This window comes from Bos javanicus, chromosome 4 (genome assembly GCF_032452875.1).
Source record: "Bos javanicus breed banteng chromosome 4, ARS-OSU_banteng_1.0, whole genome shotgun sequence".
NCBI classification, from domain to species: Eukaryota; Metazoa; Chordata; class Mammalia; order Artiodactyla; family Bovidae; genus Bos; species Bos javanicus.
This window is the reverse complement of record NC_083871.1, coordinates 49225065-49248638: the sequence shown is the minus strand read 5'-3', so window position 1 is coordinate 49248638 and position 23574 is coordinate 49225065. Positions and strand designations below refer to the sequence as shown.

At 41.2% G+C, this 23574-nt stretch overlaps 1 protein-coding gene across 1 annotated transcript in view; it reads right to left on the bottom strand.

Moving 5' to 3' along the window:
• Nucleotides 1-21467, bottom strand: part of SLC26A4 (solute carrier family 26 member 4) — a 60097-nt gene extending 38630 nt beyond the window's left edge. Inside the window, exons 1-7 of the mRNA XM_061413992.1 lie at nt 21075-21467; nt 19181-19320; nt 10960-11070; nt 9076-9260; nt 8384-8548; nt 1594-1746; nt 1406-1488 (exon numbers count right to left, since the gene is read on the bottom strand). Of these exons, the coding sequence (XP_061269976.1) occupies nt 1406-1488; nt 1594-1746; nt 8384-8548; nt 9076-9260; nt 10960-11070; nt 19181-19320; nt 21075-21238 (1001 nt within the window). The 5' untranslated portion in view covers nt 21239-21467. The remainder of the gene's footprint in view (nt 1-1405; nt 1489-1593; nt 1747-8383; nt 8549-9075; nt 9261-10959; nt 11071-19180; nt 19321-21074) is intronic.
• Between the last annotated feature and the right edge of the window lie 2107 nt (nt 21468-23574).

The window sequence follows — 23574 nt, the reverse complement described above, 5'->3', positions numbered from 1 at the left end:
AACACTGGAACTCAAGGAGCCACACTGCATCTTTTTATTACTAAATTTATACCAGCATTAGGATTCACTATCAAAATGTTGATCCTCTAACGTAAAGTTTCCCAAACTTACCTAATCATTAGAATCATATGAAGCCCCTTTGAAAAATATTAATTAGGTTCAGGATGAGAACCAGGAAGGAATTTGTGTTAACAAGACCTCCTGTGATTCATAGAAAAAAGTGAGTTTGTGAAACACTGGAATGGATGATACATAAATTAAGCCCCATGTAGCCAGTTGTAACTTTTCTTTCTTTTTTTTAAATAGATTAGAAGAAATCATACAATTAATCTAATGTCATGGCAGCAGTTCCCCGTGGAATAAGCCCCGGGGCGGGGCTGGGCTGAGGAATTTCAATTAAGAGCATGAAAAACACAGAGTGTTATAGGTCCCTCAGCTACTATTCAATGGAAGGGAAACCGGTACTTACTTGTCATCTAATAGCAAGTCTAGTCATGAATGCTGTAAGTTAATGTTACAAATCTAATAAACATTTGCGTTTCTTTTTCACTGTCATATGATCAAATTATGATGTAGGGCCCTTGGTCCACTCTGCACTTTATGAAGGATCTCACTGGTGTTTTACAAGAAGCTGAAGCTGAGATTTCAGTGGTTTGTTATTATCTTTGTGTTGCTGGCTCAGATGGTAAAGAATCAGCCTGCAATGGAGGAGGCCTGGGTTTGATCCCCAGATCAGGAAGATCTCCTGGAGAAGGGAATGGCAACCCATTCCAGTATTCTTGCCTGGAGACCTCTATGGACAGAGGAGCCTGGTGGACTACAATCACGGGGTCACAAAGAGTCAGACACAACTGAACAGCTAACACTTACACTATAGGAGAACCCCCCTCTGCCCCAGGGCCACAGAAATAGATGATGACAGAGGACAAAGACTCTTAGTTCCTTACTCTTTTAATTCACCAGACTATCAAAATATCAAACCAAAAGATCATGCACTTTATTTATAGGAACAAATGATATAATTATTATCCTAAGCTGATTATATGGAAGAGAATTTAGGCCAGATCTCCCTTTTTCTTTAAGCAGATTGTTCTCAGTACAATAAGCGTTACACACCATGATTCTGCTTATACTGTAATTGTATATGTGAGTTTAAATCAGGAGTCTGGAGTTAACTGTGCATGTCCTGCCATGTTTTAAGAATGTAAAGAAAAAGAGAGAGCATATAGTGCTGCTTTTAAACAAATGACTTGATCTTTACCTGATAGTTTGCACAAATGGGATATTTCTTTAAGATCATACGCATGAGACTATTGAAGGATCACCAGTGAAATGAAGCTTGTTTCATTTAAATAGGAGGTACTGACAATGTATTATTAATGCCTAAGAGGAACTCCATACTCACCCACTTGGGATGGATTTAACAATGCCAGCATTATACTTTTTTTCCAGGTCAACTCCATACGAAATGGCAGTAGCTGCTATTGTCTGAAATAAAACAAAAAAGGTTTTAAAAAAGTTCATTTGTTTGAACAGTTCCTTTCTTACAAAGCTAATTAATGCTGAATTTTTCTAATTATACATTCTACTTACCACAATCACCTCTATAGGAATAGGGACTGGGATTTTGTGTTTAAATCGATCATTTAATTCCTTAACTGCCATACAGATGATAATGGTGAGTAATCCAGCAATGAAATCAGCAAGATTAGTGTTACTAATATTTTGAAAAATCTCAATCAGTGTCTGTAAAAAAAAATAATTTCATATACCTCCTGTATTAAAAATCACATCATAATCAAAGAGCACTTAAGAATTTCATGTAAAATTAAAAAATTTTTAATTTGTGTTTGTTAATACAAACACCATTAACTTCCAACCCTTGCAATGTAAATACCAAGTTGGTAATGATGGTTAACTTGGAGTGGCAAAAGTATGGGTGATTTCTGCTTTCTTATTTTAGCTTATCTGTATTTTTTACAATAAAAATGATATCTTTTAAAAGAAAGTATATCATCATATACTGTCTTTTGCTTGCAGAAAAGCTTTAAAATTTTATACCTTAAGTAGCTTTACAGGTGCTACTAAGTGACCTAATTTTCATCATGTTGATATGTATTATTGAGATTAAAAACAGAAATCAAAAGTCCTGGTTAACCAATATTTTAGGTTAAACTTTCACTAAACATGAATGATACAGATGTTAATAAAAATTCCTAAAATTCTTCATATGTAGATACATATGGATTCATCCATTCTTTATGGCAAAGAAAAGCTATTGAATTGATATATAGGTCAAGTAGAAATTTTTGGAAATTAATTTGGTACTTAGTTCAAACTTGAACTATGATCATTTAAATAAAACTAACTCTTTCAAAAAAAAAAAAAGCAAGAGAGTTCCAGAAAAACATCTATTTCTGCTTTATTGACTATGCCAAAGCCTTTGACTGTGTGGATCACAATAAACTGTGGACAATTCTGAAAGAGATGGGAATACCAGACCACCTGACCTGCCTCTTGAGAAATTTGTATGCAGGTCAGGAAGCAACAGTTAGAACTGGACATGGAACAACAGACTGGCTCCAAATTCGGAAAGGAGTACATCAAGGCTGTAACAGTGCTTATTTAACTTATATGCAGAGTACATCATGAGAAACGCTGGGCTGGAAGAAGCACAAGCTGGAACCAAGATTGCTGGGAGAAATACCAATAAACTCAGATATGCAGATGATAGCACCCTTATGGCAGAAAGTGAAGAGGAACTAAAGAGCCTCTTGATGAAAGTGAAAAAGGAGAGTGAAAAAGTTGTCTTAAAGCCCAACATTCAGAAAACTAAGATCATGGCATCTGGTCCCATCACTTCATGGCAAATAGATGGGGAAACAGTGGCTGACTTTACTTTTTGGAGCTCCAAAATCACTGCAGATGGTGATTGCAGCCATGAAATTAAAAGACACTTGCTCCTTGGAAGGAAAGTTATGCCCAACCTACACAGCATATTAAAAAGCAGAGACTTTACTTTGTCAACAAAGGTCCATCTAGTCAAGGCTATGGTTTTTCCAGTAGTCATGTATGGATGTGAGAGTTGGACTATAAAGAAAGCTGAGTACAGACTCTTGAGAGTCCCTTGGACTGCAAGGAGATCCAATAAGTCCATCCTAAAGGAGATCAGTCCTGGGTGTTCATTGGAAGGACCCATGTTGAAGCTGAAACTCCAATACTTTGGCTACCTGATGAGAATAATTGACTCATTTGAAAAGACCCTGATGCTGGGAAAGATTGAGGGAAGGAGGAGAAGGGGACAACAGAGGATGGGATGGCTGGATGGTATCACTGACTCCATGGACATGAGTTTGGGTGGACTCCGGGAGTTGGTGATGGACAGGGAGGCCTGCCATGCTGCAGTCCATGGGGTTGCAAAGAGTTGGACATGACTGAGCAACTGAACTGAACTGAACTCTTTCCAAGTGGACATAAATCCAATTCAAGAAAAACTAGTTTATTTTGTAAATAGGAGGTTTCTGGGACTCAAGGGAGATTAGTAAGGAAGACTCTCAAGAGAGAATACTAATACCATTGTTATAGGAACTTCCATAGAAGGCATGACTTTAGAAGGTTCTTCCAGACAAGTAAACTCCCAGTGAAGGTTACTTTCCTTTGAATGAGTCCTTTTATAGATATGTATTTCATATGAAGATAAAATATTGCTTCAAATAATTATAACAACTATCTGTTAACAGTTATGTATAGTGATCACCAAGTAACGTAGGAGTCATCTTGCCAGCAACCTCATTCTTTGGAAAACTTTCAAGAGTAAGGGATGAGAGGAGAAGCCATTGTGTAAGCAAAATACATTCCACCAAGTGCTTGAACTAGAGTTCAAGAATCTGACTTGTGGGAAGCCTCTTGGATTTTCACCCAGTATTTTTGTCCTTGCTTTAAACCCAATACTAGCATGTTTACTTTGAACACTTTTCAGAGGCAGTATAATTGCTAGAGGCATATACATTGATAGTAACAAGATGAAGCCAGTGATAGCAAGGTGAAAAAGAAAACAAATCAGAAACTATACAAGCAGACACAACAACTCAAGAATTTAAGGCATCTACCATAGCAGTGCAGGCTTCCCATTGCTAGTAGTAAAGAACCGCCTGCCAATGCAGGAGACGTAAGAGACGTGGGTTCAATTCCCTGGTCAGGAAGATCCACTCGAGGAGGAAATGGCCACCCACTCCAGTATTCTTGCCTGGAGAATCCCATGGACAGAGGAGCCTGGCCGGCTATCGTCCATCAGGTCAAAAAGAGTCAGACACGACTGAAGCAACTTAGCACACTTAGGGCTGTGTACTACAGCCCTAAATAACTCGGAGTCTTGAAGGTATTGCTATCCAGTTCTTTATATAATCAAATTTCTTGATGATGACCCTCATTAATTCATGAGCTAAACATAATACTTCAATTAACTGTCTACACAATAAAGGTTTACTTTCAACGCAAGATGGAAAAATTCAAACTTAAGAACAATATGAACAACTATCCCAACCCTAAAAATTTTCACCTTACAAAAATGATCACTATAGGATTTTCATGAAATCTATGAGTCTCACTTAGACCTTTGAATAAAAAGCATCTGTGACTGTATTAAAAATGTAATATGAAAAAAATAAAATAAATGTAATGTGAGTTGCAAAAACCAAAATCAGTTTACATTACACAATTACATCAAACAAGGCTTATGAATATATCAGTTGCCTATATTGAATATTTATTCAGAATCTCTTATGAAAAGTTATACAAAAGAAAGCTTAATATATGTGGAAATAAAACTCACCCATATAAACTGAAGTAGTCAGATTGTATTAATATTCCAAGATACAGAAATGAGACTTAAGAAAGCACTGAAAAGTAATTCTAACTTATTAATAGTTTAATAAATTAAATTAAAATACTAACTAAAATATGTTTAAAATATGGATACACTTATGATTCCATATTTCAGCCTAGTATTCTGACCAGGCAAATCAAGATAATAAAACTTTTCAGAAATGGGTAATATTTTATTATATTTCCTACTATGCTTGGAGAATTTTAGAACCATTTCATTTAAAGAATTTCTTCCTACTGGGTGTATGAAGCCATAAGTTAAAAATTATACCTGTATTACATATGAGGAAATTCATTAGTTAACTTTTGGTGCCAAATTTATTTTAATTCATCTTGTCTCTATGAATATAACAAACCCCTTGCTGTCAGGAATTTCCTCCTACCAGAACTTCTGTGCATATATAAGATCAACCCTTAAAGTGTTACTTTTGTTTTATAATGGCTTCATTTTTACATACGGAAATAGGTTCTAAGTAACGAATCTGATCAAGCTTGGGGGTAGCTTTCAAAACTCTCACCATCTGGGCAGAACTTTTCAATGTGGTCTTCCTTCTTGTTAGGGAGGAAATGGGGACACAGAGCCAATTTAGTCAGCAAGCAGAAAGACTTCCCTTGTCTATCAAGACAGACCACTCAGAGTGAATGGTAGGAAAACATATCCAGTTTGAAATGGACTGCATGATTTACTTACATAATTGAGTAGGTACACGGTAGCTTGAGTATCACTAATTCTGAACTCTGCCAACACCTTGTCATTTTCTTTCTGTAGCCTCTATCTTTTTTTTTTTTTTTTTTGGCCACACAGCATGTGGGATCTTAGTTTCCCAACCAGGGATAGAACCTGTGCCCTCTGAACTGGGGACATGGAATCTTAACCACTGGATCACTAGGGACATCCCTCCCTTCTGCATCTTATACCCAGCCATCTCTGGCATTTGTAAACTGAAGTTTCTATTTTTCTTTCTTTTCCATTGTTTCCTCCTCCAATTATTTATATTCATTATTTCCTTTTTCTTTTTTTTTGAAAGAGGAGCAGGCAGATGATCCAAAGCACAAGTTTATAACAAAAGGGATGTTAACTCCGTTCCAGGGAAATCCATCTTACAACAACCTTACAGTCTTTCCTGGAGGAATCCACAAATGCCCAGCATTTGTTGAAGGATTCTTTCATGAATAATCACAACCGGTAATATCATAAGCAGAATTCTCTGTTCAGGTACTGAGCGGCTCATTCAACCCTTATGCAATTATTTCCAGACCTGCTGTTTCTTCTTTTTTCAGAAAAGCAAGCTTATATTCACCCTCACACAAGGATGACTGAAGTATCTTTATCCAACTTGGCTGACCTGTGAGGAATGGCTTGCAGAATTCTCTAACACATTCTAACCTGAGGCTTCAAGAATAATGTTCAACACAACATAAGGCACATAATAGCTTAATATTTTTGACCTTGTTCTATCTAGCATTTCCTAGTTTACTTTGGTCTCTGTTGAAAGTGGAGTTATTTGCAGTAAGCTTTATCTTAAACATGTCCTAAGAGACCAGAAAAACTGTGAAATTTCATTCCCCCCATCTTCAGAAGTCCAACAGTGACCAAGGACCCAGATTACCTATCAGGCTGGGCCTCCTGTTATCTGTGAGGATGCAGGCCTAGCAATGTTCATACAGGGAGGTGAGCACACTCAGTCAGGGGTATCTTGGTAGATTCAGGAGTCAGTGGGTTTGTACAAGGAGTGAAAAGCCCCTGGCACGTGGCAGGTTTCAATAAATACTTATTGAAAAGATGAATGGATGATAATAAAGGGATAAATGAATGAACAGTTGATAGAGAAAATAAGAAAGCAAAAAACAAACAACAACAATAACCACAGTGTGTAGAGACTGCAAAAATGAGAGAACCTGTCAGAAAAAGGCAATCAGATGATCTCAAAGCAAACCTAGGACTTGGTAGGGAAAAAGAAGTCAAATATGACATGCCCAGAATCACATCATATTTAATCATAGGATCATAAATGGTAGAACCAAGACTCCAAAGTTCATAGTCTTGATCACTATGTTAAACTGCCTCCTCTACCTAGTCCTGGGCTTCTCCAATGGCTCAGCAGGTAAAGAATCCACCTGCAATGCAGAAGACACAGGAGATCCTCTGGAGGAAGAAATGGCAACCCACTCCAGTATTCTTGCCTAGGAAATCCCATGGACTGAGTGAGGAGCCTGGTGAGCTACAGTTGAAAGGGTTACAAAGGGTCAGGGATAACTGAGCTGTTGAGCAAGTATGCATCTAGTGCCACTGCTCAGCATGGTATCTGGCTCATAATAGACACTTGGTAATATTTGTTGAATGGATAAAGTAATGCTAATGTTTAATGGAACTACGGCAATGCTGCAAACTTCAGCAAACCCTTGACCAACTCACTAATTTTTAGATAGGTATGCACAGCCTTACCTCATTTTAAAAGAAATTAAAGGTCATTAGAATACACGGGTCATTAAAGGACTCCATTCTTAATCCTAGCACATTGTATTTGGTATCATTCTCCCCAAGCTAGAGTGACATCATGTTACTATTATCACCATTTTTCAAGCATCGATAATATGCTCTATATAGAACACATATTTAGATCCAAGAACTTTTTCAAATCTAATTAGTGTGAAATACATCCTTCTTTTGCATCTCTTTTGCATGTTGAATCATCTCCGAATCTAACGTTCCTTTTCATCTATAATTGCTGGGACATTTACATTATGCATTTTATGGACTCTCAGAGTTAAAAAAGGCTTTAGAGATACATCTCCAATCATTTCACTTTATAAATAAAAAAGAAAATAAGTCTTGAGATGTGAAATAATAAGTAATTTCAGCTTAGTTCCCAAACCAGAGATTGTACCCACCTCCCCTGCAGTATAAGCAGAGTCTTAACCTATGGCCAGCCAGGAAAGCCCCTCAAAATAACACTCTTTTTTTGAGTACTTTGTTACTCATCAGCCCCTAGGCCATGGGCTTCTCATACAGCCTTATTTAACTTAATTTGTAGATATTATTACCAACTCCATTTTGCAGGGAAGGAAGCAGAGGCATATCAATTTGCTCATGCAATAGAGCAAATAATAAATAATAGAGTCAGGATATATGTGAATCTTGGTCATCGAAACTGAGTTTTCAGCCACTATCCTACACCCTGTGTCCAAAGTCACTTAGCTTGTCAGAGGCAAGGTTGAGAATGGAACTCAAGTGTGCTGCCTCCCAAACCAGTCTTCAGTATAAAACTTTGCTTTTATTAATATTTTGAAGATTGATGACACTTCTGAAACCATACTGACCCACTGAAAACAATGATTTGCAAACTCTGCCTTCTTCAATGTGACTCCTGGTGCTACTACTTCTTTCAGAGAAGAATGTTGTCAATGGCTCCCAAAGCATGACATGGAGGAGCTTATACTCTCCAGACTCAGGTTCAACAGGAAAAGTGAGCCATCCCTGGAGGCAAGCAACACTTACATAGATGATGGAGAGAATTCCATTATAGTTTTTGGTTGAAACATTGAGGACAATCTTTAGCTGTGAGACCAACACTTGGAAGGCAGCAGCTGTTGTGAATCCACCAACCAAAGGATCTGCCAGATACCTCACTATGAATCCAATCTGCAAACCTCCAAATATCAACTAGAACAAGAAGGAAGGAAAAATTAAATGCTTGCCTGGGAGAAGGACCAACACTTTAGAACTATTCATGAATTAAAACTTAATACCAACTAAAACTCTGGCCCTACCTCTCCCATCCACCATTCTAAAATTTGAAAAACATGTGTAGTATGAAAGTACTTCTAGATATATAATAAAAATTCATGTAGGTTTTCTTCCTGTGACTTGTAGGTTTCATGGCTCCAGTGACCAGAATATTTTTTGTCTCTTTATAGGTCCTGGCACAGCTCCCTTCTCCTATTTTCATTCTAATCACACATGTTCCTCTGTCTTGTTTTTTCTGTCTCTGACTTTGATGATTAAGTGAGCCTTAATAAGTGGAGGCTTGCTATTTTAGCATCTGACCTAAAACAGTATAACTTAAAAAATAGCTTTGAGAGTCTTAAATTGATTTGTTTTGCTTTTAAATGAGTCTTTAAGTCCACGTGCTTAACAGTTCTTTCAGATACAAATCCTGCCAACCTCTATATCGCTTGTAAGCCCATTACCTGTATGATTCCAACCAAAAGAGTAAGGGTGCTCGCAATCAATACTCTTGCTGCATCTCTAGCTGCAAAGTCTATTATGGTGGTATTCAGTGCAGTTCCATTACTGCTAGATACAAGAAAGTGTTCGTCGGGGGCCATGCTCAGAACAACAGATCCCACCATTAAACTGACCACTGGGAAAGGTCCTGGGGGAAAAAAGTCATTATCAATTAATAATTGTTAATCACTTGTAAATCAACTATACTTCAATTAAAAAAACTAAAAAACAATATTTATTATTAATTGCAAATGCTTAGGTTCAACATGTCTACACAGGATTAAAGATGCATCTGAAGTAATTAGCTGTGATTGGGAAAATACTGTTTGTTCACAAAAGAAGCTAAAAAGCAGATGTTTCAAGGCATTCATGACCCAGTAATGAGCAAGAGAGATGTGCAGGTGGGTCACTATACTACAGCTCTCAGACACTTTGCATTACACAGGAAGGCTGTCTAAACTGTGTGTGATCTTCTTGTGTATGGGTAGGAACAAGGGGATGGAGCGGGGAGTTGTCAAGAAAGGTTTCCCGGCAGAAATGGCATATTAGCTGAATCCTTACTTGTTCCATCTTATTTTTATTCCATGTAAGTTTATTTCCTAGAGCATCCAGTGTCCTGATCTCTGTGGAGCTGACGACCTTGATCAATATCACAAGGTCAAAATTTGGTTAAAGAAATAGCTAAAGTAAAAAACAAACAAAAAATAGCAAAGGTAGTGTAGACTTTCTCTTTTTCTTTTTCCAAGACAAATTATTTTTTCATATCAAATATCACTCTGTAGGCTTCTACATTTCAAAAAGTACTTTTCTTTCAGCAGCTGCTCTATCACTACTGATATTTGTATCTATGATGATGAGGATCCTATCCTTTGATCATGGAAGGCTTTACCAGTTAGAAGGACTCAGTACCAAAATCCAGTAATCTGAAGTGTCTAAATGTATAGAATACCAGAGAGAAAAAAAATCAACTTCCATGTTCCTTACCTTGTCATGCATTTGGTACTAATCAACTCTCCCAGGTAAGGAAGTTCTTTTAATCAATAATCTCCTCCTGATCTCCCTTTATAGACAAGGAAATATTCCAGACACTGGCAGAAATATTATACAACTAAGGATAAGGATAAGGGTTGGAGATAGAGCAGTAGATGGCTCTATTTGTTTCAAGAGGATTGCCCAGGTAGACATGTCTAGCCAGCAGATGGATGTAGGCGAAAACTTATCTCAAGTATAAATGTCAACGTTGCAAAATAGCATTAAAACATTCATTTACTAGAACATTCTAGCAGAAGAAAATTCAAATTTCAGGAACATCAGGAAATAAATCTATTTGGGGCTATACCAAGAAGGAAAGCCAAGCTTAGTTTCTAAATTGTTTTGGCACAATTTTCCCAGTCTTCAAATATTAGTGACTTAAAATAACTACGTTCTTTAATAAGACAATGAATATGTATTTGATGAACATAATTTAGTAAAGCTAATTTATCTAGCAAAACAGGTTCAAAGACCTCTTCAAGATTCTTTTCCCTTATCATTTTTCATTTTAGAACACTTTCTAAATAGAGTCAAATGTATTAACATTTTTGAAAAGTCAAACATGGCAAGATTTGAAGGTAGTCTATAATTTTTTAACCATCTTTCAATTTTCTCCTCTTCATTATAAAAAAAGTTAGGTGTAAAGCCACCTAATAGCATAGTATTTTGAAAGCTAAGGAGAAACCTTTGCATCACTGAATAGGAAAGCCCTATCTTGCTAGAAAACAGTAACAAAGATAGGGAAGCAGAACACACATAATATAGCCCAAACACGTTCAGTGTGAACAAACAGAATTGTATATGCTTATAATTACCAACTGAGATGTGTCTTGATGTTCCAAAAATAAAGTACGTCAGGATAGGAAAAAAAGCAGAGTAGAGACCATATCCGACAGGAACAGCAGCTAGTAGAGCATACGCCATGCCTGAAAATACATCCAAAATGGTCAAGTTCAGGAACAAGCTTTGTGTCTACTGGACAGAGAAAAGCCTTTTCATAGGTCTCTTTAATTTGCAGCTCATCTTGAGTGATCTCCTTATTTTGCACATGGTCTGTGGCTATGCTAGGATGCAGAACGTGATTCAAATCATCTACTCAAAAGAACTGACACAACTGATCAGTAATTCAACCATCCACTCAGGTGAGTCGGGGGAAAAGCTGTTGATTAAAAACTTGATCAGTTCTATTCAAAGGTCTAGTCTGGCTTTGTCTGAATTAAGTGTTTCTCTGAGTAATGAGGAACATACATACTTTCTCCTTTCTTGTTGGGGAACAGAAGTTAGATCCAAACAAAGAAAAAAATCTGACCTTTGTACATAGCACTAGGAGATCAACACCTTCGCTAGGCTTCCCCAAGGGGTTTCCGGGTCCATGAATGTCACGCTGTATGCAGAATCTCAGCCTTCCCTTGTACATGGGGGTTGGAAGGCAACAATGTGTTGGGGTTTGGGAGTTTTGTTTTGGGCCTTAAACAGTGAACATTTATTTTTTAGAGTTCTGAAAGCTAAGAAGTTCAAGATCAAACTACCAGCAGATTCAGTGTCTGGTAAGCACCCTTTTCTGGTTTGCAGATGGCTGCTTTCTTGTTGTAACCTCACACGGCACAGATTTCCTAAGGTCACTAAGCCCACCATGAAGACTCTACCTGATTGCCTTCCAAAGGCGTGTGTTGTGTTTAGTTGCTAAAGTAGTGCCCAACTCTGCAACCCCATGGACTGTAGCCTGCCAGGCTCCTCTGTCCATGGGATTTCCCATGCAAGAATACTGGAATGGGTTGCCATTTCCTTCTCCAGGGTATCTTTCTGACACAGAGATAGAACTAGAGTCTCCTGCATTGCAGGCAGATTCTTTTACCACTGAACCACATGGGAAGCCCTACCTCCCAAAAGCTCCGACCTCCAAATACTATCATACTGGGGATTAAGTCTTCAAGAGATGAATTTTGGAGGGATACAAACGTTCAGTCCATAGCACTTTCCTTCTCCTGTGGGTTGTTTTTTTAAATACTTCATAGGTAGTCAGCATATCTTCTACCTCCCCACATTTCACTCACTCACAATGACAGAACATCAAGTTCTTTGACCTTTTGGTCATTGATAAAGAATTACATGTATAACAGTTTTTTAAAAAAGTGATGGAAGCAGCTTAGATGTCAACAGATGAATGAGTAAAGACGTTGTAGTACATATATATATACCGTAGAATATTATTCAGCCATAAAAAGGAATGAATTTGAGTCAGTTGAATTGAGGTGGGTGAACCTAGAGGGTAAAGTAAGTCAGAGGGAGAAAAATATTGTATATTAATGCATATATATGGAATCTAGAAAAACAGTGCTGATGAATCTATTTGCAGGGCAGGAATAGAGATGCAGGCAAAGAGAACAGATTTGTGGACACAGCAGGGGAAGGACAGGGTGGGACAAATTGAGAAAGTAGCGCTGAAACATATGCATTACCATATATACAATAGATAGCTAGTGGGAAGTTGCTATATAACACAAAGAGTTCATCCCCATCCTCTGTGACAACCTGGAGGGGTGGGAGGGGGGGCTGGTAGGATAGCAGGGAGGTTTGAGAGGGAGGGGATATATGTATACTTATGGGTGATTCACATGGTTGTATGACAAAAACCAACACTACATTGTAAAGTAAGTATCCTCCAATTAAAAATTTTTTAAAAGTGGCAACAACTTAAATTGGTGCCCCAAATGATGTATTTATCCCTGTCTCAAATCAGGGAAGTGGTTAACTACACTATATTTCATATACTGTAATCTATGAAATGAAGTTGATGTGCTGTATAGAAATAATTTACTACTAATAGTAATTTACCTCTTTCCAGTGCAATACAGTACATGTAAGAAATAAGTAAGAAAAGGCAGAATTCAAAATAGTGATCAGGGAGTGCCCTGGAAGTCCAGTGGCTAGGACTCAGTGCGTTCACTGCTGTGGTCCAGATTCAATCCCTGGTCAGGGCACTGAGATCCCACAGGCCAAGCAACATGGCCAAAACAACAACAACACAAAACAGTAATCAGCATGCATGCTTCTACTTTTGTTAAAGTAGACATGTTTGTTGTATGAATTTTAAAATGTGGGACGATTTCATACAGTTTAGACATGTAAAAAGTGTAATATAATAAACACCCAAGTATCCAACATCTAGTTTAAGAACTAGATCATTGCTGTACAGTTGAAACTTTCTATATACTTTTTCTCAATCACATCGCTTTTCCTCCCTCCACCCTCAGGAAGCAACACTCTTTTGAATCTAGTGTTTATCATTCTCGAACATTTTTTTATACTTTTAAATAGATACTTATTTATGTGTCTGGTAGGATATTTATTAAAATTTAGGTTTAGTGGACTATCTACAGGGCAGAATCAAAGGAGACTTCTGAAGAGGTATTTTTCATGTTCCTTATAATGTGTTTTCTAGTTTCCCACAATAAGCATTCATTCATTCAACAACTATTGATTATGTACCCTTCATGTGCCAGGCACTGTTCTAGGCTTAGGGGAATACTGGAGTAGACAAAACAAAGTCTCTGCCCTTAGAGAGTGTGCATTCTAGAAAAGTCTGTGTTCTGATGTAATTGTTTTCATATATAAATTACAACAAGCAATCATCTCAAGGACATAGAGTAGAAAGGTGAGGTCACAAAGGGAAGACAAGAAAAGAAGGAGCAAAAAAAAAAAAAAAATCCAAATTAAAAAATATTAGAAAAGAAAAGAAAAGAATGAGCAAGGAATGAGAACAGCCTATTTCCTATGTACATTTTTCAAGTCCTTCTCAAATTTCCACTTCCCTAAACTGGCTCTGCAGTCCTCACAGACCTGGAGAATGCAGGCTTTTTCAATTTTCACATAATATCCTATTTCAGGACAACTGCTACTCAAATATACTGTAATCATATTGTAAGGGAATTTGGTACAACAATTTTGAAATTATACATAATTTGTAAAGAAATTTGTCATTGATTTAAACTATGGAATCTCTGTGTTGGTGCTCCTCCTATGTAGGACGGTGCTACAAACCATAAAGGTGGTGCTAACAAACATTCAGAAGCATCTAGAAGGCATAGGTAGGAAGTAAGAGAGCAGGTCCCCCATATCTGTGAATAAAAAACAGCAATAAAAGGGCTGCATTGATTTCTTGCTGCCTGGAGGGAATTTTTTGTTAATAATAAAAGTGAAAAAGATCCCATGGCAGCACTCACCTTCTGAGATGGACCACACTCTGTCTGTGGAGTGTGTTTCTCTCTAAATAAATCCACTTCTTAGAAAAAAGCAAAACAAAACCCATGATCCTTAGCATTTCTGGCTTCTCAGTAACATGATTGATGAGTTTTTTCCTACCCCTTAGCAGCCCAGCCGTTGGATATATCGCAGGCTTTGCCATCCCTAGAAACTGCAGCTCTGAAATCTCAACATTGAGCCTCCTTTTCTCCACTTAGAGACATGTAGCCTTTCCGCTCACCTATCCAGAATCCTTAGTGCAACATTTTTTTGTCCTCATGAGGCTTCTAACCCATGAACAGATCCACTATCCTTAGCACCCTCCCATCTTCATTTGCCTCCTTGTCCCTAGAATTTTCACAAATACTCTGGATTTCTTTGCTTCACTCTTTCTCTTTTTCTCCTGTCTTCTCTGATAAATCTCCAGTCTGGCCAAACTCAAGCATCACCCTTTTCCATGCCAGCATTCAAACAGCTGAATAACTGAACTAAAGACGTCTACATTTGGGCTGGCCAATTTCATGCAAATTTCATGATAGCAAGCCCCAGATGGAATGCCACACTGCCTGGCCATCCAATTACATTTCCTCAGCAAGTGTGCTTTTCCTCAAGACAGCTACTCAGACTTCCCCTACTTTCCTCAAACTCCCCATTCCCCTTCTTAGACATGGTTCAGAGATGAACCTTAGACTTCATCCAAAACCTGGAATCCATGAGATGCCCATTGGTTTTTTACAATGCAGTGCTTGTCTGTCTTTTCTCCTTTGAAAATGGAGGAAATATCCCACATATCTCTAAGGATACCACTTCTATCCTTGTGCCCATCTACACTTGTCCCTTGTCATTTCTCCTCTTCCTTGTGGACCACAGATTTTTCTATCAGCTAGGTCATTCCCACTGGGTTACATCTATGTTCTAGTACCTCCTGTATTATAAGAAAAATAAATCCTCCCATCACTTTACCATTGTCTTTTATGCCTCTGGAGCCACTTCTCTACTCTGCTTCATGGCAAACCTTCTTAAAAATATTGCCTGTGTTCCATCACCAAGAGTATTCCACACTACAGACACCCCCTCTTCCACCCATCCTTTAAAATAGAGCAGAAAACAATTCCTCTCTTGGTTTTGGAACCCACATCCTTCAGATTGTTCTTTTTCTCTATCTTCCTGAGCCCAACATCATGTTTTTTTGTGGCCCCTGCTCCTCTGCCCTGACTTTAAGTACTCCAGCCTGGTTCTTCTCCCCATCTACCTTTCTGCCTAGGTAGTCTCAGGGATTCCCACTCCTTTGAATATCATCTCTAGAGTGATGCTTTCCTGACTTTTATGTCTAGTTCAAACCTCTCCAATGACCTTCCTGCTTCTAGTAGCTCCAACTCCATATCTGGCATCTCAAATGTGGCACATGCAAAAGGAAACACTTGGTTTTCCATCCCAATTCTGCTTGTTAGCCAGTCCCTATCCATCAGTACGTGTTACCTGTGATTCCTGCTCCAAAATATTTTTCAGATTTGTGCAGCTCTGCCTCCTACTTTATGAGCTTCAAGCTGAAATGTCTGTCCTCAGGGCTAGGACTAGGGAGAGGCAAGTGAGGTGCCTGGGGCACATTATTTAGAAGGTCCCTGGAGGACTCACTTACCTAATTTTAATCCTGGCCCTGCCTAACCTTATCTCCTACTGTTCACTCCTCTAAACCTCTCTCTCCTCCACCCATATTGGAATTCTTCCTCCCTTGAAAATACTATGCTCTATTTGACCTCAGGGACTTTGCATCTTTGCCTGGTACACCCTGCTTACTGCTTCTTACCTGGCTATCTCCTTCCCATCCTCCCAACCCTGATTAAATTTCACCGCCTCAGAAAAGCCTTCCCTGACCATTCTATCTAAGACAAACACTCCCTCCCCAAATTAACCCCTATTAAAGCCGAAGAATTGATGCTTTTGAACTGTGTTGTTGGAGAAGACTCTTGACAGTCCCTTGGACTGCAAGGAGATCCAACCAGTCCATCCTAAAGATCAGTCCTGGGTGTTCACTGGAAGGACTGATGCTGAAGCTGAAATTCCAGTACTTTGGCCACCTAATGAGAAGAACTGACTCATTTGAAAAGACCCTGATGCTGGGAAAGATTGAGGGTGGGAGGAGAAGGGGACAACAGAGGATGAGATGGCTGGATGGCATCACCGACTCAATGGACGTGAGTTTGAGTGAACTCCGGGAGTTGGTGATGAACAGGGAGGCCTGGCGTGCTGTGATTCATGGGGTCGCAAAGAGTCGGACATGACTGAGCAACTGAACTGACTGAACTAAAAGCCTATTTGATCAACCACAATAGATATCACAACCTGTAATTATTTTTCTATTTATCTGCTTATTTAATTCCTGAAGTCTCCCACTTAGAATGAGTGCCATGAGGTCAGTATCCATGCCTGTTAGTAAACCACTGAATCCCCATGGCTGGCCTGTAAATATCGGTGGTGGTTTAGTTGCTAGTGAAATCGCTCAGTCATGTCCGACTCTTTGCAACCCCATGGACTGTAGCCTACCAGTCTCCTCAGTCTATGGAATTTTCCAGGCAAGAATACTGGAGTGGGTTGCCATTTCCTTCTCCAGGGGATCTTCTCGACCCAGGGATCAAACCCAGGTCTCCTGCATTGCAGGCAGATGCTTTTCTGAGCCACCAGGGAAGCCCCGTATCCAACTCCTGTGACCCCATGGACTGTAGCCAGCCGGGCTCCTCTGTCCATGGGGTTCTCCAGCCAAGAATACTGGAGTGGGTGCCATTTCCTTCTCCAGGGGATCTTCCCAACACAGGAATCGAACCCGGGTCTCCTGCATTGCAGGCAGATTCTTTTCCTACTGAACCATGAGGGAAGCCCATCCTACAAATATTAGATGAATGGATTTATGAATGAACCACATTAACCTCTCAGATATTCACCATACAAAGATAACTTCATAGAAATCATGCTTCCGGAAAATGTTATCACTCATAAAGTGAGGAACTGCATCCTTTATAAATTAAGACCCTAGGAATTAGATTCTGGGTTCAAATCCCAGCTCCACCATTTACCAGCTCCATGACCTTGAGCAGAATTTAATAGATTTTTTGACTATTGAAAAAGAGCTATAAAGAGTTGTTGTGAGGATTAAAGAGATAACTTGCCAAAGCCCTTAGCATTGTGTTTGATACTTAAACAAAACTAAAGTTAAATTAATTTGTATAAGATACTTGTCTAGGAACACTTGCGGGACACAGCTTGCAATACCATTTTTCATATATAAGGACGATTTGTTATTCAGTCCTCTTCATTAAATGTTTACCGGGCCAACTACTGGTGCCAGAATCATGCTAGCCACTGGCTAAACATGAATTAGACAGTTCTCATCCCCCAGAAGCCAGAGGAGGTTGCCATGCCACAGTTCTTAAGAGTCTACTGTGTAAGTCACACTTACTGTATGAACCACACTGTCCTGTCCAGCTCTCCCATCCATTTCTGTGACTGGGAACACAGGCTGCTCTCCACACAGGGGCCACAGAACATCCTCCTTCTCTGTGGGACTCTCCCTGGCTTGCTCTGAGTAATCCTGAGAGTTCTAAGAGCTCTAAGTAATCCTCAGAGTTCTATAGGCAAATTTTGGCTCAGGACATTGCTCAACCACTGTTACTAACTTCTCAAGTAGTCCATTTCAAGCCATCTCTCTACCCACATTTCTACACCATCGTACTTCCCATCACTTCGCAAAGTAAGACTTAACCTTCAGGGAAACAGCTCTGACACCTCTTCCTCCAGGAAGCCATTCTCAGTCCCCTAAGGCCAGGTTGAGTGACCCTGTGTGCACTGCCTTCCCAAGCAATATTACCACACGCCTACAGTCAGTCCTTCCATTGAATCATTGTCCATTTCCTCATTGGACTATGAGCTCCTTGAAAGCAAGTGGTGCATCTTATTCATGTGAGAATACCTAGAGGCTGGCATCTACTAGATACGCCACGAAATAATAATAAGTAAAGTCGATTTTTGTTTTCATAGTCCAGAGGTTTTGTGAAGTTGAGGTGAGGGCAGAAGCAAGATGATGAGGATAGGGTACAAAGGAAAATGCCCGTAATGCTATTCACCAGCTCTGCAATGGAGTTCCAAGATGTTCATGGAAATAAGGCTTAAAGGCAGTTTAAAAAATGTCCTGTGTTGGGACATTCTGCCAGAAGATTAAGATACAGGGATGAATTTAAAATGGGGAGGGAGAGGCAAGAGCAGAAAAAAACATTTACACGTAGTCTAGGCTAACATACTTCCTTCCCTTTCCTTTAGGAGAGTTTCAAACGGCATGTCGAGACCATGTAGGAAATGTAAATAATTTGATGAACTGCAATCATCATCTTAAAAATCTAAGCAGAATAAGACGGAATAGAAAATACTAGAGAGTATTACTTGTAGTGAGGATAAGTATTATTTCACAAAACTTGAGATGCGTGTGTACATATCATGATGTCATACAGATTTCTTACTGTGAGCTGTGACCAATGAAAATTGGGAAGCAGCTGCTTAGGTGACAGGGCTCTAGTTGGAGCCAAGCAGATAGAGAAGCAACAGGGTTTCCTGAGAAGAGAAGTGTAAGGAAGATGAGGAAGAAGGGAATCTTACCACTAAGGGGCAGGCTCTGGAGGAAAGATGCAGGCTATGATGGGTGAGCAAGCCTTTGGTACAGACCCATGGGAGGGAGGGGGGAGTTAGGAATGGCTGCTGGAGGCTGTGATTCTCCATCACTTCGGAGCTAGACCACCATCATCTTACCTTGAAGTGTTCCCACTAGACCAGTACTAACTCCTGAAATGATATCACTAAGTAGCCATTCCTTGATCCGGTATTTGGGAAGCCAGTCCAAGATGGGCAGGAGAGTCTTCACCATGCGAAGGGTTCTCTTTCTTGAACAACTGTCAAAAGGCAAGAAAAGGAGATTTCCAATCCAATCTTGGTCACAACCCACTGCAAATCACAAAGTTTTGAACCAAAGTCTGCTAATGTCTCTAACTATTTAGAAAAAAGCATACGAATTGCATGAAAAAAATACTAACAGTGAAGTGCTTACCATGTCTTTGCCAATAACTCTTTTTACCCTTTTAAATGCACTGTACTAGAAAACACAGGATTAAGTGTTAACCACCCCACCCCCTTAATCCTCTGAGAAAATATCCCCAAACAAGAACCCATTTTCTGGTCCAGCCACAGATTGATCAATGTGGAGTCTTTAAATGGAGATTACATTTGGACTTTCAACCTAGGTGTTTTCTTTTTCTTTCAAGAAACAAACTCTGTATATTCTGGCAATAGGAGCTTGGAGCCAGTTTTTACAAAACTCTTAACATGATGAATACATATCTTGTTGTACCTTACTACCTACTTTTTAAAATTCAACAACCTAGAGGTAAAAGAAAAAAACGTATTTTGGGCTTCCCTGGTTGCTCAGATGCTAGAGAATCTGCCTGCAACACAGAAGACCCAGGTTCAGTCCCTGATTAGGGAAGATCCCACGGAGAAGGGAATGGCTACTCCAGTATTTTTGCCTGGAGAATTCCATGGATAGAGGAGGGAGCCTGGAGGGCTACAGTCCATGGAGTTGCAAAGAGCTGGACATGACAGAGCAATTAACATTTTTAGTTTTTCAAACACTATTTGACTCTTGATTCAAATAAATTATTTTAAAAAATTGTATTTATGAGACAATTTGAAATTTTGTTGACTTAATTTTTTAATATTAAGGAATTGCTTCATTTTTGTGTGTGATAATGAAATTGTGGGTTGCATTTTTTAAGAGTTCCTAAAAATAGATACTGAAATAAATACAGTCCAAAGCGGGGGCGGGGGGGCGGGAGTGAGGGGGAACCACTATATGGAATTTGCTCCAAAAAAAAAAAAAAAGTGGAGTGGGGCAAGTATGTGGTAAGACAAGATTAACTTTGAGTTAATCATCCTTGAAGCCATGTGATGGGTAAAAACATGGGAGAGGGTTCATTGCACTACTGTGCCTGCTTTTGAATATATTTGAAATGTTTTTTTAAACGGTTTGAAATGTTTTAAGAAAAGAAAAAAGAAATCTAGCAGCAGCTGACAATTCCTTCTGTTTGCGATATCTACTTACGGGTGGCCCGAGTGGGTTTAGAGACTGATGGAGGTTCTTCTTGGAGAGCCCTACTTCCTGCACAGTGGACAACTAGGAGCACAGCGTGCTCTCCTGTGTTCTCGCCTTCATTTCATGCCTCTGAGTGTCATTCTTCCTGGATGCGCTTAGGGCTTTCAAGGACTCTTGGTCAAGTGACGAGTTACCCACTACCTCTTTGTAGTAAAGCCCCTTGTTCTCCCACTCTCCTCAGCCTAGCCTTCACAAGAAGACCGTAGGGACCCGCTGTACCACAAGGCGCACTCCAGGTGCCCTCGAGAGCAGCGCAAAGAGACGGCGCTCCCCGAACCTTCCCTCTCCAAAGTTGAGTTTCCGAGACTAGGATCGATTCGGGCCGAGAGTGATGGAGCCACCTTCCCACCAGGGAGGCCAGAGTCCGTGACCTGACCGAAGCCGTCCCTGCAGGGCGGGAGCGGCATCCCACTCTCCGCCGCTGGGCATGCCGGCGGGTCTGCGCGCCCACATTCCGGGATTCACTGCGCCCCTCGCCCCGTCCGCCGCGGGCGCTACCTGCAGCCCTGGGCCAGGTTCTCTCTCAGCGTCTTGCGCTCTTTCGGGCGCTGCTCGTACTGCTGCTGGAAGGCGAGCTCGTTGTAGACCGGCCGCGACACCACATAGCTGCAACTGTACTCGGGGAGCGGCGGCGGCTCCAACCTGTCGCCGGGCGCTGCCATGACCTGCGAGGCGGAGGGCGACGAGCAGGGAGGAGATGGGGCGAGGGAAGAGAAGAGGAGGTGAAGACCGCTAGTTAGCTGCCTCCCGGCCCCACCTGCTGCAGTTGATCCCCGAGAGAGGGATCCGCTCTCTGCCACACTCTCCGCCCAGGCCCGCCTCGGCTGGGCGCGCACCTCCAGCCCGTTGGAGGCCCTGAGGACCTCCCGTCCCGAGCCTACATCTGCTGCCCGGGGCTCCCGGACTTTTAAGAGAGTGAGTCCTGCGCTGGGGGGCTGCCGGAGCCAGACCCAGTTCCCCTCGGATGAGCAGCCAGGGCGCTGTCCGCGTCCTGAAATCTCCCCAAACCCGGGCTGGGGCCCGCGACGCGCGAGCGGCAGGCAGTAAAGGGCCCTTGTGAGCGTCCGCATCTGCCTAAACCCGAAGCAGCGCGCAGGGCCAGGAGAGCCCTGGGAGAGAAGCACAGCCCCCCGCGCCGGACATGGGGCCTTCAGGCCACTTTCCCCGGGTCCCAAGGCTGCGCGCACGCTGCAGGAAAATTCCAGCAGCCGGGCGCGCTTTCCCGGGGACAGAACTTTGGGGAGTGGAGTGTCTCACACCTCGGCCTCTTTCCTAGCGTCCTTCTTGCTCTCAGCTTCTCAGAAAGACTGTACTGTCCCCTGCCGGGCGGCTCCGTAGCGTGTCCACCCCCACCCCCTCCACTCCCCTCCCCCGCCACCTCCACTAGTCCCATCCCCAACCAGCGATGCCTCCCCAGGAGTTAAGGCAGGGCGGCGTGGCGTGCGTTGCATCTTCAGCGACGATCTCACCTGCTTCGACTCACGACCAGTCTGGAATGCCCCCGGGACAGCCGTTCCGCCGCCTTTATAGCGCTCTCAGAAGGCAGTGAGACGTTTTATTTACGGAGCAACAGAGACACCTTAGTCCAAAAAAGGGACACACAGACAGCGGTCTTTACCCACCTATCCTACCAGGGGGAAAAAAAAAATTCTACCCCTCCCTAATTCTTTCCCTTTCCCGAAACAGGAAGGCTGAGAATCTTACTGGCTCTCACCCAAGAGCCACCCAAATCCACCGCCCCTCAATTACTAACGTGGGCTACGAGGTCAGGGGCGGAGCAGGCCCTGGGGAGCTTGTTACAGGAGACCAGAGCCCAGCGTGGAAGAAGAGGTCAGTGACTGCGAGGAGCGCTGGCCTTGACTCCTAGGTTGTATGAATCCGGAAGCTCCATAGTCTGGCACACAGCTCTCAAACCAAGTGGGGAAGAGGAAAGGAGCAGTGGCCGGTTTTGCATTTAATAAGGGTTTGGATTTCTAGAAGGTCGTTCATTGAAAGTACTCACTGAGTGGTGGTTATAGACAGTTCAGTAATTTATTCATAAAGCTTAGATACGAACTTTTCTGTGCTTATGTGTGTTTTACTTCACAATCAAAATCAAGTGCCCAGGTGACCCTCTTTCTTATTTGACTGACCCTTTGGTTCTTTTATCTTTCTTCTTATTCGTCTGAACTGTGAAGGGGGGAATATGCTGAAGTAAACAAGAATCAACACTAGAAGGGCGAGAGTGGGGAGTAGGAATCTATCGTATCTCCTCAGTATTTAGTCTTCTGCTAGGATGAATCTTGTTAAAGCCAACTATTCTGGTTAAGATGAGGGGAGGGAGAATTCAGTAAACAAGAAAATTGTCTCCTGATTATCAACACCAGCCTTCAGTTACCCAGCTGGAAAATTCAGACAGTGGTAATTTCATAAGCATTAGGAAACAGAATCCTCTCAGGAGAACCCTTGGTGTAAATCTCTTGAAGTTGTATTTGACACGATATTACCATGTGTGTGTTTTTCTGAGTAATGAATAAATCAGTAGCTTTCAACAGATCTTCCAAAGCACATGCCTAGTCATTCAGTTGTGTCCAACTTTGTGACTCCATGAACTGTAGTGCTCCAGGCTCTTCTGTCCATGGGATTTTCCTGGCAAGAATACTAGAGTGGATTGCCATTTCCTTCTCCGGGCGGGGGGGTGCGGAGGGGAATAAGCTGGCTCAGTGGTAAAGAATCCGTTTGCAATGCAGGAGATGCAGGTTTGATTCCTGAGTAGGGGAGATTTCCTGGAGAGGGAGATGACAACCCACTCCAGTATTCTTACCTGGGAAATCCCATGGACAGAGGAGCCTGGTAGGCTACAGTCCATGGGATCACAAAGAGTCGGAAATGAATTAGTGACTAAACAACAAGAACAACAGACTAAGGTTAAGAACCCTTGAAGATACAACCTAAAAAGAAAATTCAGGAACTTACCTGGCTGTCCAGTGGTTAAGATTCTGCGCTTTCAATGAAGATG